Genomic DNA, 14,920 nt, shown 5'->3' with positions numbered 1-14,920 from the left:
TGGGCTCACAAATAGTGGTGTGTGTAGTAACCATTTTGTTCACATTCAGCCAATACTTTTTTTTAAGCTTCTCTGCTTTAAACCCAGAGATCCAGCAGCTTTAATTACCCCCCCCCCCCTTCCTTTATAAAATGCACAAACTGTTAACTGATGCCAGGACCTTATCAATTCATTGATCAGACACACAGACATTTCTATTATCTTATCCACAATTTAAGTCTAGAAACCCTAATAAAATGGTCACCCTTGCAAGCTGAGCAATCCAGAGAACTAACAGATACTGGTTGTAAATAGCTCAGTTGGAGGGGATGGCCAATACACATCTCTGCAGACAGGTTAGCAGTTATAACTCTGAAACTTCAGCATGTTTCATAGCTCGTGAAATAATATTAGCACAGACAGAATATGGACATATGTACCTTCCTCTGTTAATTTAGAGTGTTTTGAATCCAAACACTGCCGCCCTAGCAGTACAAGGAGCAGAACCAGCCCAATTAATCTCCTAGGCAAACTGGGCATTCAAAAACGGTCATATGTATATTAATTTCAAAGCTACATTCAAGCTGGGCAATAATCTGCATGTTAGCAGACTGTACCCAGTAAGTACAAATACCTATAGAAAACTGTCTCAGGACATAGTCATAACCATAGTCCCAGAAACCACTCCTCAGGCACTTAATTGGTCAGATGGCCTCTGTCAACACACCCATGCCAGGACAGATTGACAGTTCCCACGTACAAACCAAGGAACATCTGTCAAGTTATGAGAACCAATAACACCTTGCTCATTGACTGGACAAGTATGCTTCCTTTTGAACCCTACTTTATTTCTTTGTTGTTATATTGTCTCTTTATTGCTTATAACACACTTTTACACTGTAAATATTTTATTTGCACCATTTGATCTTTTCATTAATAAACCTTATTTTGAAAAGGGTTAACCTTGTCCCTAAGCTTTTAATGCAAGCTAAAAATCATCGGTTTCTTGAAGAGTGCTACTGTATAGTATAAATCCTCTGAACATACCTGTCTGTGGTGACGTTGTGTGTTACAGATGTTTATTCTAAAATCATAGATGGTAATACTAAGATTAGGAGTTCCCTACTTCTCTGTCAAAAGGTGGTGGTAGCTTAAAGGGATGTAAACCCTCAAATATACCCAGTGAAGTGAACAGCCTCAGATGATACACAGAGATGAATAAAATCTCCTTACATAAGTTTTATTTGTACATCTGCTGTCTTCAGCTTTCTAAACTGTTTAGAAAGTGAACATGGTGTTAGAAAATGTTCTTCCTGTTCCACCACTGGGTGTGGAGTCTTGGCATAAACTATGGGACAGCTGAGTGGAGGAAAGGCACACAGCCCCCCTCTACATGGGCAGAGGAATGAAGAAACTTTCAGAGCTGTACTGTGAATAGACCAGCTCCCAGCTAATTTATCTCTATGCACCCAGCCCGACACAAATTTCCAGCTGCTTTTATCTCCTGTGTCAGAGAGCTTTTCAGAAGTTGTCATGCTGATAACAGAGGAATGGAGCAGCAGAAAGACATAGGACTTAGGGCTTTGGAGAGAGATAAGTAAACACTACAGATATATGTGCCTAGGTCATATTTCATGAATGGGGTTTACATCCACCTTAGGCAATGTAACCCAGTGACAATCACCCTGCTGTCACCTAGATTGGGTCCCGCAAACTGGAATATCTTTGTGCAGGGTACAGCTGAGAGTGACAGTACTGTGTCAGATTGGCCAGTTCTTTGTCACAAGTAAGTGAGGAGGTTAGGGATCTGATATCCGCTTTCGTCACAAACTTTGTATTTAAAAAGTTCTTACCGTGTGGGTACGGGTTAACTGTATTGGGTAAGGAATACCATGTGGAGTGTAACGGGCCTCTGCAGCCCTCCTGCTTGGGGTTGCTGGCTGTGCGGATCCAGACATAATGAGAGGCAGGCTTGTACTTTATTCTTAATGTAGGAATGGGATGCCAGAGAGTATCCTGGGATTATTCAACCTTTGGTCACATCACTGGGTATCTGAGGATACAAAGAATGAACTGTTAATTAAAGTGAAGCCAACCCCAAGGCAAACATCGAAAATAAACAGGATTTTTTTTTAAAACAATAAATCTTTATTACACTTAAGGATAAATTACACAGGAGTTTTACATGCTAAGAATTATTATCCACCCATTAAATTGTGTGCCACACAAGAGAGTCATACCACTTTCACTGTTACAGTTGAGGAGTTGCAGTAAAGCCCCAACAGTGCCCATCATTGACCTCTGCAGTTACAGCCACTGTGGAGAAATTTATCCTTGAAACAACCCTGTTCTGAAACCAAAATTGCCCATAAAAAGTGGCACAGAAGCAACTGAATGCTCATCTCTCCTGCCCCCATTGCCTCCGATTGCTACTCCAAATCACAATCGAAAGTGTCAGTTTGTGAGGCAGATTTCACTCAGGAAATTCACTGAATCAGAACAGCATTCAGCAGCTGCAGAGGTGATTATTCGCTTGCTTCATTACAGGTACAGGCTTTTTATGGGCAATTTTAGTTTGAACAGAAAATTCACAAGTAGTGAAGTTGTTAAATTCCAGTTTTGGCACTTTGGTCTCTCCCCTCTTCCTGTGTACCTGTTGTGTCACTGGCAGAGGGAATCCGAGCCACAGAGATAAAGTGAAAGTAAACCAGAGATACTTACACTACAAACTTTGAAGATAAATTATTCCACAGTGGCTACAAACTACAAATATGTATATGTATATGTATATGTATATGTGTGTGTGTGTGTGTGTGTGTGTGTGTGTGTGTGTGTGTGTGTGTGTGTGTGTGTGTGTATGTATGTATGTATGTATGTATGTATGTATGTGTATATATATATATATATATATATATATATATATATATATATATATATATATATATATATATATATATATATATATACACACACATTATATTAATTTCCTGACCCAGTTTCACTTGAAAATCATTATGAATGCAAAGAGACATTATTCATATGTTTAAATTAGTAAAGTAAATTAATATATAACGCTTAACAGGAAGCAATGGGTGTAAAAGGATGGCGGTGCAATTAGTCAAATTAACGTTTTTATCTGATTAATTTAAAAAAAAATCCATATTTCACAACAGTGCCAAAAAGTTTTTTTTTTTTTAAATGGTCAATAATGGGGAATATACTAAAAGTAAATTTTTTCTATATAATTCCTAACTTAAAAAATGGGCAGATTCATTACAAACATTAAACGGTTGATTATAAAAAAGACCAATCAGAGATTTGCTTTATTTTACAATCTGTACTATAGCAATGATAGGTAGAATCGAATTAGTTGCTACTGGCAATCCTATATTTCACCTATATACATATCAACTCTACTATAAATGAAGAGAACGTGTGTATACAAGCTAGATAATGATACAGTAAAACACCCATATCATTTTTGACAAATCTGCTCTTTCATTTAGGCTCACCTACTGCACTCTATGAACTCCACCAAGCATTGCTTTATAACAGCTGCCTGACTCATGGGCTGAGTCAGGATTTTTAGCACTGATCACCAAACCGTCATTTGCCACAAGGCCCTCTATTAGCAGCATTTCCAAGGTTGTTGTGAAGCATGATGGGTAATTAGACAGGTTAATAGGGCAGGGATATCCTACAGTGCCTTGCAAAAGTATTCCCCCCCTTGGCTTTTTACTTATTTTGTTACATTACAGCCTTTAGCTCACAATAGTCTTAAGTTGGTGAAGTAAAATTTAAAACATATATACACATAAAACTATTTTTCAGAAATAAAAAGAACTGATAATTGGCATGTGCGTATGTATTCACCCCTTGTTATGAAGCCCATAAAAAGCTCTGGTGCAACCAATTACATTCAGAAGTCACATAATTAGTGAAATGACGTCCACCCGTGTGCAATCTAAGTGTCACATGATCTGTCATTACATATACACACCTTTTTGAAAGGCCCCAGGGGCTGCAACACCTAAGCAAGAGGCACCCCTAACCAAACACTGCCATGAAGACCAAGGAACTCTCCAAACAAGTAAGGGGCAATGTTGTTGGGAAGTACCTCTAAAGGTAAACACAAGGAGAGGTGGATGCTCCTCGCTGGGGATTCCAAAACCGCTTTGGTGAGGTGGCAGCGTGAGGTGGATTGCAGCTGTGTGAACCAGAGGGATACCTCGGTAAAAGGGGGACACCGCCATTGGGATACAGCTAATACGCCTGTTACCCCTGCAGGGGTGAGGCGCTCTGGTGAGTGCAAACACAACAGGGTGATGTGAATGGAAGAGGGGAGCACTGGAGAGTCATTTATATTTTATCTGTGCACGGATCACCACTCACAGACTGTTATCTGATAGTGTATAATCATATACACATTGATTATAGAATTTTTGGGACTCACTACTCTGCAATAGCACTTGTCACTTTTGAATTGGTTGTGTGCAGGGGCAGCACACGGCAAATGTTTTTGGATTTGTTGTTTTTCTATATGATTTTTTGAGTTCACATATATATATATTCATATATATTTCCAGGGATTGAGTCACGTAGCACCAAGCACCTGTCATTTTTTATTTTTTATCTTTGATGTGCTGAACCAATACTGTCACATACCTTTTATTTTATTTTTTTATTATTATTTTTTTTTTATTATTTGTGTTTTATACATATATTTAAGCACCATTCACTTTATATGAAGTGGTAGCAATATTCACAGTAGTGGACTAATTATAAAAACATTTTTTGAACAGCGCCATTTTCCCTTTGTAGAGCTTTAATATGCATAGTTATATTGGTCCAAGCTGGAAAGAATAGTAAAAATAGCCATACCTGGAATTTTTCAGTACCTTTACAAGTTTATGTGAATACATTGCCATGTTACAATATACAGGAACAATAAATGGTTTCAAACAAGCTTCATCTTTTATCATCGAAAAGCCGTCCCGGAGCTCCAGTTAGTAACTATGGGGGTTATTTACTAAAGGAAAATCCACTTTGCACTGCAAGTGCACTTGGAAATAAAGCCGCTGTAGATCCAAGGGGGTCATACAAGAAAAGAAAAAAACGCATTTTAGCTTGCACATGATTGGATGATAAAATCAGCAGAGCTTCCCCTCATTTCAGATCTTCCCCTTAGATTTACAGTGTCTGCACTTCCAAATGCACTTTCAGTGCAAAGTGGATTTGGCTTTCGTAAATAACCTCCTTTGTCTAGGTTGTGATAACACCATTAGTCTGCTGCAGGCAAGAGGAAGTATTTCCTCAGTCTTCTTCCCCTTAGTGATCAAGCTGCAACATTGTAAAACTGCCCATAGATGGATCAAAAATATCAGCCAGATCGGCAAAAATACATGTGGTCGTCCCTGTTTGACAAAAGTTGATCATTAGATCAACTTCTGTTGAACAGGAATGTTGGAAAATGTTTGTCAATCCACTGCCACCGCTCATCAGTGTATTCTGACAGTAGAAAGTCCCGCTGTCAGAATACAATGTCTCAGCAAGGGGGGTCCCTACATCCACCTCGCTTGAATGGACCATCATAGACCCTATCTATCTATGGACAGCTTAACTTTGTAGCAAGTCACAAGGTGAAAGACTACAGCAGGAGCTGACCCGTGTCAGACATTTGTCTGAACTGCAAAGGATTGCACAGGCAGCAGAATTACGCGATTGGGTCATTTTTGAGCCAGCACCTCAGTCCAGAACGTAGATGGTGACCCTGGATTGTGCCTGAACAATCCATCTGGAGAGACAATCAGATGAAGTCATTGTCAGTGGGAGTACCGTTATCTCTGCCAAATGTAATAAAAACCTTGATGTGTTACATTTAAGGCTGCCCATACACAAGCTGAATTTTGGCTGTTTACAGTTGAAATTTGATCTGTGGGTGGTCCTGTCACACAGCTGGGGTCCGCGAACCCGGAAGGAAGACTGGGTGAAGATGGAAGCCTCTGCGGCAGTGATGGCGCACCACTGGAGGGCTTTGTTTGAGGGCAAGTCTTTCATAATGTGCAAGTATGTGGCGCAAACCTTCTTTTTTTGCTTATTTGTAGAGTTTACCACTGCTTTAACATTAAAAGAATATTCAGTAGAATGTATTCAAACTGGAGCAGACAGAATCTGGATCAGTTGTGCATGGCAATCAAACAGCAACCAAACAGCTTTCACACTGAGCCGCCCCAGGCGTCAGCGCTAAAGCGCCAACATTTTTAGCACCGCTTTACCATTGCTTTAGCAGCACTAAAATGGGTTAAATCCGCCCGCAAAATTCCGCTGCAGCAGCGCTTTGCTGGCGGTATTGCAGCGCTGCCCTATTGTTTTCAATGGGCAGGAGTGGTGGAGGAACGGTGTATTCACCGCTCCTCCACCGCTGCAAAAAAAAGCTGCTGGCAGGACTTTTTGTGATGCCCTGCCAGCGCAGCGCCCCAGTGTGAAAACATTCAGGCTTCCACACTGGGTTTGCAGTTGAGGCTTTTTTCAGGCGCTATGCAGTTGCTATTTTTAGCGCTGTAGCACCTGAAAAACGCCTCCGTGTGAAAGGGGTCTAACTGAACAAGTTGAAGATAGAAGCTGACTGCTTGCCATGCACAGCTGCTCCAGAATCTGGATGCTCCAGTTTTCACAAATACTCCTCCAATGTATATTAGATACTCGGGTCCATGTTAATATTTAAAGAAAGTACTAATACAGTGAAAGGATTATGCCTCCTCAAAGTGATTGTAAAGGAAAATGTTATATATTTTTTTAAATAACAAACATATCATACTTACCTCCACTGTGCAAATCGTTTTGTACAGCGTGACCCCAAACCTGCTCTTCTGGGGTCCCCCAGGAGTTCTCGCGGCTCCTCCCCACATCAGATATCCCCCTGGGAGAAGCGCTTCCGAGGGGGTTACTTGCAGGCCCCGCCTCCCTGGCGCTCACGTCATTAGATTTGATTGACAGCAGCGGGTGCCAATGCCTGCGCTGTTATCAATATATCCAATCTAGAGCCAAGAACCCCCGGGCAGAGAGACAGCGCGTCCCCGTGGGTCAAGTTCGAGGGTTTAGGCAAGTAAAACGGGGGGGGGTGGGGGGGGGTATGCTGGGGGGCCGGTCACTGACAGGCGTTTTTTCACATTAATGCATAGGATGCATTAAGGTGAAAAAACACAAAGGTTTACAATCCCTTTAAGCCCTAGGAAGACTACACAAAGTGGGCTAGTAAGGTTAGATGCCCAGTTTGATGGTCCATGGCCCACATCAGGACCAAGGCCCACGCAAAAAGAGACAAGAGACAAATTCACTTATCACTTTTCTACTACAACACTCTTCTGTAAAATATATATGAACTCTTAACACAGTCAAGACTCCTTACTCGATCTTGGCAGCTATTCATCCTTCTCATCAAAGCATTTTAATGTGCACTTTGCTGGGGCACAGGAGGCATTAAAATGTAAAATGGAATTATGGAATTACTCACGAAGAGAGGAAGCACATGCACATACACGCACACCACTGGCTCATTACAGTACAGTCTATACATTCCCATGACCGGCAAAACACAACGCCAATATATATATATATATATACTGCAATAGAGAATACAAAGAAATGATTTACTTGCACTAGTCCCCATGTATCTTGAAGCTGGGCTATGACACAGAGTGAAGCAGTCCATACAGCAGAGTCGAAACATATAAACGTACTACATGTGAGGCCAGCAAACACATGCCTCGTGTAGCCGTGGTGAACACCCGGCCCTCCAGACTTAAACAATTAGGTGGAGCGAGCAGACTTCCTTATTGTCATGTAACCTGTGCTCCACTCAGCTTCTTCTGCAGCAAAGCAGTGAGACTGCAGCACTGTACACTTGTCACAACTTCCTCTCTGCGGCCTGTTCACATGTGCCCTGAATGTTAGTAGTTGGCGTATGAAACCGAGCTGGGGGGGAGGGGGCTGTTCTGACGCTAGGCCACAGATCAGGGGATGGTGATAAATTGTTTTGTTATCTACTGCTGACAGATTCAGGCAGCTACTAACAAGAAAAAGCTCAAGTTTTATCACTTTTATTTTCCATTCTTCTGCAACCATTTACTGATCTGCTACACGGATTCTGTACTATTTTAGCCAGGTGGTTTGCTTCACGTTTGCCTTCATTTCAGTCTTCTGAATAAATATGTTAGAAACTGATGATTGGGAACAAGAAAACCACATGTTTAAAAGCAAAAAAAAACCCTCACAGCAAAATTTAACCAGCCCTGGAAGGTTTTACTCCCTTAATGACCAGAGTAATTTTTGCGATACGGCACTGCGTCATTTTAACTGACAATTGCGTGCAACGATGTGCCCAAACAAAATTGACGTCCTTGTTTTTCCCAAAAAATTATTATTATACACGATTTATATTGTGCCGACAGGTTACGCAGCGCTTTACAATGTAGAAGGGGGACAGCACAATTACAGTACAAATAGAGCTTTCTTTTGGTGGTATTTTATCACCTCTGTGGTTTTTATTTTTTGCGCTATAAAACAAAAAAAAGAGCGACAATTTCAAAAAAAAAAAAAAAAAAGTTTTACTTTCTCCTATAAAACAGATCCAAAAAAATAAAAAATACAATTTACAGAAAAAATTATTTTATTCATCAGTTTAGGCCGATATATATTCTACATATTTTTGGTAAAAAAAATAAAAATAAATCGTAATAGGCATATATTGATTGGTTTGCGCAAAAGTTATCGCATCTACAAAACGACGGGATCCGTTTAGGGACTTTTTTTATTGTTTTTACTGGTAATGGAAGCGATCTGCGATTTTTAGCGGGAATGCAACATTGCGGCAGACAAATCTGACCCCAAATTACACTTTTTGGGGACCAGTGACATTACATTGATCGGTGCTATCAAAATGCACTGATCAATGTAAAAATGACACTGGCAGAGAAGAGGTTAACACTAGGGGGCAATCAAAGGGTTAAGTGTGTTCCCTCAGCATGTTCTAACTGTAAGGGGGTGGGCTTACTGAAACATGACAGATCACTGTTCCTGATCACTGGGAGCAGTAGATCCCTGTCCTGTCCCTTCATTAGGATGCATTAAGGTGAAAAAACACGTACCTTTACAACCCCTTTAACCGCTTCCCAACTGCCTTACACAGATATACTGCGGCAGAAGGGCACGTACAGGCAGATTAACGTACCTGTCCGCAGGAATACCCGCGTTCTTCTCACGGTGAGATGCTAATGTAAACAAGCATCTCCTCGTTCTGCCTAATGACACTGTCACTGATCACAGCTCCCTGTAATCGGGAGTGGTGATCAGTGACGTGTCACACCCAGCCCCTCCCACAGTTTGAATCGCTCCCTAGGACACACTTAACCCCTACAGCGCCACCTAGTGGTTAACCCCTTCACTGCCAGTCACATTTACACCGTAATCAATGCATTTTTAATCGCACTGATCACTGTATAAATGTAATGGGGTTTTAACCACTTACGGACCGCCCGCCATCATTCTAAGCAGATTGAAAAGGAGCTAGCTGCCATAACCCCGGTATCCTTTTCTTCAGCGGACAGTCCACTTTCAGATACAAGTCGCCTCAGCGGTGGATTTGCCGCAAGACTACTTTTATCAAGGCAGGAGAGGCCCTCCCCTCCCCCCCCCCCGCTGCGCTCCGGTCGTCTGCACCACTTACCGGAGCCGTCAGTAGCGGCAGAGACTATCGCATCCGCTCTCCTCTGAGCCTGGATGCGGAATGAGGGGGAAGATGGCCCCCGCTCAGCTCCATAGCATTGGAGGGCAGAAGTGACGTCAAACGTCACTTCCGCCCAATACTCTTAAAGGGGGAAAAAAAATATGTTTCCATTGCATTTTAGTGTAAATATGAGATCTGAGGTCTTTTTGACCCCAGAGCTCATATTTAAGAGGTCCTGTCATGCTTTTTTTCTATTAAAAGGGATGTTAAAATTCCTTGTAATAGGAATAAAAGTGACCCAAATATTTTTATTTATTTTTTTAACAAAAAGGACAGGGTCAAAATAAAAAGTAAAGTAAAATAAATAAGAAAATAAAATTAAAACTGTGTTCAAACCACACACGTGAGGTACCGCTGCGATCATTAGAGCGAGAGCAATAATGTTAGTCCTAGACCTCCTCTGTTACTCAAAACTGGTAACCTTAGAAATTTTTAAACTTCGCCTATGGAGATTTTTAAGAGTAAAACTTTGTCGCCATTCCATGAGCGTGCGCAATTTTGAAGCGTGACATGTTGAGTATCAAGCATAACATTATCTTTCACAAAAAAAAAAATTGGGCTAACATTACTGTTGTCTTTTTAATTCCAAAGGTGTATTTTTTCAAAAAGTGCACTTGTAAGACCGTTGCGCAAATTTGTGTGATAGAAAGTATTGCAATAACCGTCATTTTGTTCTCTAGGGTGTCTGATAAAAAAAAAAAAAAAAATTATATATATATATATATATATATATATATATATATATATATATATATATATATATATATATAATATAATATAATATATATTTTTGGGGGTTGTGAGTCATTTTCTATAAAAAAAAAAAAGTGATTTTAACTTGTAAACACATCCTGAAAAATCGGCCCGGTCCTTAAGTGGTTAAATAGAGAAACCGCTTGGCCTCTTACCAAAGTCCTGGGCAACCTCTTGGGAGTTTTCCCAGTAAGGGCCGGTTCACACTGCGGGCGATGCGAGGCGACACGACTTGCCTCGCCGCGATCTGACAAGTCGCCCCCGTTCTGTACAATGGAACCGTTCTGAGAGGAGCGACTCGAGTCGCTCCGACTCAGAAAAAAGGTTCCTGTACTACTTTTGGGCGACCTCGGGGTGACTTGCATTGACTTCTATACAGAAGTCATTTGCAAGTCGCCGCTGAGGTCGCGGCAGGTCGCGGCGAGGCAAGTCGGTGTCGCCTCGCATCGCCCGCAGTGTGAACCGGCCCTTAGGCTTCAAGAGATACCTAAATGGACTATGCCTATAGCAAGGGTATTATTCAATTTTTATCACAGCAAAATCATTACTTGATTTTATGTATAGACATTCCTTATCTGCACAGACAGTTTTGTGGTAAAGGTGAACTATGCTTTTAAAAGACGAGTTCCTGGTATGGTTATTCTATATACAAAGTTACATCGGTCCAGCAGTACCATACCTGGCTAATGCGATTTGACATGACAAATCGGCGGCAATGGCACCATCCTAATCGGACCACATTGATTTCCAGAAGTATTTTCTGTACTACCTTTGGCGATTTCGGGGTGAAATTTCCATTGACATATGTGCAGAAACCCGAAATCTGGACTGACATGCGGGAATGAAATTGTGCGAATTCAGCTGAACTCGCACAATTTCATTCCCGCACTCAGTGGGAACCTAGGCTAAAGCTGGAAATCACTGTAGTGTGATCTCCACTTGCTTCCAGGTCCTGTGCTGGGCAGCGGTCCCCAACATGGGAGCCAATCAGAGAATGCTTTGCAATTTCTGAATGAATGCAAACCTCTCTCTAATTATACAAGAGGGAGAGGCAGGACGGTGGAGATACACACTTCATCTCGCCCAATCAGCAACAAAAGAACCGATTCTTAAAAATACACAGATGTGAATGGGCCTTACAAAAATGCTTCGATTGTGTGCCTATATATACACTATATACGACCCTGAATAAAAGCAACACGGAAGTGTATCTAAAGGCATGTGTTTCAGTTGTGGCTAGTGGAGAGGGGGTAGAATCTGACAGATGTAATTTCACTAGAGAGAATCACACTCTACTGGTCTTCTCATTGAGACTGAAAGTGGGAGAAAAATCTAAAAATCTGAACCCACAACAGCATGAACTTAAAGTGGATGTAATCCAGATTCATGACATTTGAGCTGGGCACATCTGTAGTGTTTTCTCATCTTGCTTCAAAATCCCTTGGCATTCTCCTGCTCTGTTCTTCTGTTATCAGCCTGATAACTTCTGACAAGTTCTTTGTCAACTGTGATAAAACCAGCCTGAGTTTTGTGTCATAGGAGGTTGCTATAAATAGATTAGCAGACAGCTGAACGGCTCTACAAGTCTCTGCCTATGACTGAGGGGTGTGTGCCTTTCCTCCAATCACCTGTCTTGGCTATATGCCCAGACTTCACTTGCAGTGCTGAACAGGAAGAGAAAGTCTGTATCAAGATCTTCACTTTCTAAAGTATATATAAAGATGAAGACAGCAGATCTACAGGTAAAACTTAAAGCGGAGGTCCACCCTAAAGTGGACCTTCCACTCATCGGAACCCTCCCCCCCTCAGGTGCCACAATCGGCACCTTTCAGGGGGGAGGGGGGTGCAGTTACCTGGATAATCCAGGTAACTGCACCCACTTCCGGGACAGCTCTCTGCGGAAAGGGGCGTAACTTACGCCCCTTTCCGCAAGTGCCCGCCCCTTCCCGCAAGTGCCCCGCTGCCTGCTGGGAAACACACAGCTCCCAGAGGCAGCGGGGAGCGTCCTTATTGCGCAGCGCAATTCGCGCATGCGCAGTAGGGAACCGGGAAATGAAGCGGAAAGGCTCCATTTCCTGATTCCCATACCCAAGATGGCGGCGGCAGGACCCGACAGACGACCTAGCGATCGGCTTCGGGTGCCGACATCGCGGGCGCGCTGGACAGGTAAGTGTCACTATTTTCAAAGTCAGCAGCTGCAGTATTTGTAGCTGCTGGCTTTTAAAAAAAAAAAAAAAACGCGGAGTCCCGGTGGACTCCCGCTTTAAGTAGGGAGATTTTTTTCATCTCTGTGTATCATCTGAAGCTGTTCACTTCACTGGATATATGTGAGGGTTTACATCCACTGTAGGTGGGAAATCATACTTTAAAGGACACTTGTTCAGAGACATCTTGTCTTAATGGACATTCCTCTCACTTTGAAGAGATTTCCTCCTACTCCCTGACATCTACAGGACAGGCAATGGGACATAGATGTAAAAAAAAAAAAAGAAGGAAAAACCAAATACATTCCCTATTCCATTAACCATTCCCTACTGAATCCACAATTGAAAAAAATGAACATGAACGGGGAATGATGATGTCAGATCTGATCAGATGATTTGTTTACACCCCAAGAAATGTTTTCTTACTATGTAACACACATATTTAGCGTGCTGTCTTCCTATGTCCCAAATGCTACACATGTGCATCGCTGCCCTTTTTTCCTGCAGTGTCATAGAGCTGTAGTCACACTACTTTCATCCCATGAGCTTTGCACTTGGGAACCAATACCAAAGGCCTACATTTTACTTAAAGTAGTAGTAGAGAAGTATTTTTTTTTCTAATCATACTTACCTCGGCGGATGGAGCATCAGACCAATGTTACAGCTGTCCCCCGGCGTCTCTGCACTGAGAACCGAGAATCGCTGATGGCTCGGTTCTCACTCCCGCCCGAGCAGAGTGATGCTGACTGTCACTCACTGTCACTCACTGGAGTGATGAGCTGTGGAGTGGCAGGGAGAGGCAGTCTCAGCAGCTCGCTGAGCCTGCCATCAGTCAAGGCAGCTGGCGAATCCAGACTTGGGAAGTCGGAATGATCCGCTGCCTCGACTGATGGCAGTGACGTCAGCGGAGAGCAGACTTCAGACTGTTCTCCACTGAAAACGGGTTACAGGAATGCAAAACAAATTGCACTTCTGTGACCCTTAGGAGAAATCAAGCCAAAAAAGCTCAGGCTGGACTTCTCCTTTAACTATATGGGATTATGCAATAATTATAAGTGGGCACAGAGTGTAGAAGCCTACGGACCCCAATATGGTTGCTGCATCTGTGAAGCTGAGACCAAATTGTGACAGAATTGAAGTGTAAAGAATAGGATTGTTGCAGTGATTCATTGGCAATGTACTTACTATCCAAATTAGATTTTTGGGAATCTGTGCATGGTATAAGAGTTCTGCATTTGGAAAGTGTCAGCGGGAGTAAAAAAAAGGCCTTTAGACTTGGTGATGAGTGGGAGTAAAAAATTACATAATGCTGTCGACAGTAGGATGAGGAATAGTGGCCCTATCATTGATGTCAGTGGAAGGAATAGCACCCCATTGTTGGTGTTAGTGGGAGGAACAGTGCCCCGTCATTGCTGTCAGTGGGAGGAATATTGTCCAGTCGTTGGCGTCAGTGAGAGAAATAGTGCCCCACTGTTGGGGTCAGTGGGAAGAAAAGTGCCCTATCATTGCTAGCCCCCCCCCCCCCCCCCCGGTCCACCACTGTGCCAATCTGCAGAGGCTCTCTCCTCTCGCTTCCCAGTCTCACAGGCTTTGCTGAGGCTATTGGCTCCTGCTGCAGTCAGTCAAATCCTGTGATGAGCGGGCGTCGGGCATACCTGCGCTGGCTGTGTCAATTTGGCCGGCAGACTGGTTGGGGAGTTGAGCTATGGAATTGTTTTGGTCTTACATGTATATGCCCTCCATGTGCTCTTTACTGTGAAGGCCAGTTATGGGTGCGGGCAGTGGCCAGTTTTTTGTTACTGTTTGTATATATGGTCCGGGGACACACTGGGCACCTTCGCTGCCACTGTGCTCTTGCTGGGTGTCCAGCGTGCTCTTTTTCCTTTAAGGGGGCTTGGGTAGTCTCCAGGCTCACCTGTCCCACATCTATCCATTCCATGCATGTGCTTCCACTGTGGAGACACTTATAAATTTGTAGTGTTAGGACTGCAAGCAACACAGGGTGCCATGACGAGGCCTTGCAGCTTTCACATGCGTTTGCAAATGTGTGCTAACTAAACCCCTGCTTTTAACAGACGGTTAGACAGGTTAATTTGGGTGAGTTGAGCTATGGATTTGTTTTTGTCTTAAATGGATGCGGGCAGCGTGGCTTGGGATCGAGCCTGCAGGTGTGCCACAAAAGAAAGTGGCATACTATGGT

The 14,920-nt window shown here is 42.7% G+C and overlaps 1 protein-coding gene across 18 annotated transcripts in view; it reads right to left on the bottom strand.

Annotated features, from left to right (window-relative positions):
* NCOR2 (nuclear receptor corepressor 2) overlaps positions 1-14,920 on the bottom strand; it is a 640,543-nt gene that overhangs the window by 486,064 nt on the left and 139,559 nt on the right. For 17 of the 18 annotated variants that reach the window (XM_077461835.1, XM_077461842.1, XM_077461827.1 and 14 more), the window contains exon 2: positions 1,833-2,032. In XM_077461835.1, the coding sequence (XP_077317961.1) occupies positions 1,833-1,937 (105 nt within the window). In that variant the 5' untranslated portion in view covers positions 1,938-2,032. Of the gene's footprint in view, positions 1-1,832; positions 2,033-7,632; positions 7,805-14,920 lie in introns of those variants that run through there. The other variant, XM_077461828.1, reaches the window with a different exon arrangement.

This window comes from Lithobates pipiens, unplaced genomic scaffold, assembly GCF_037356315.1.
Source record: "Lithobates pipiens isolate NorthernLeopardFrog02 unplaced genomic scaffold, aLitPip1_a1.2 Scaffold_3, whole genome shotgun sequence".
NCBI lineage: Eukaryota > Metazoa > Chordata > Amphibia > Anura > Ranidae > Lithobates > Lithobates pipiens.
The sequence above is the reverse complement of the archived record's forward strand: the minus strand, read 5'-3'. Positions and strand labels throughout refer to the sequence as shown.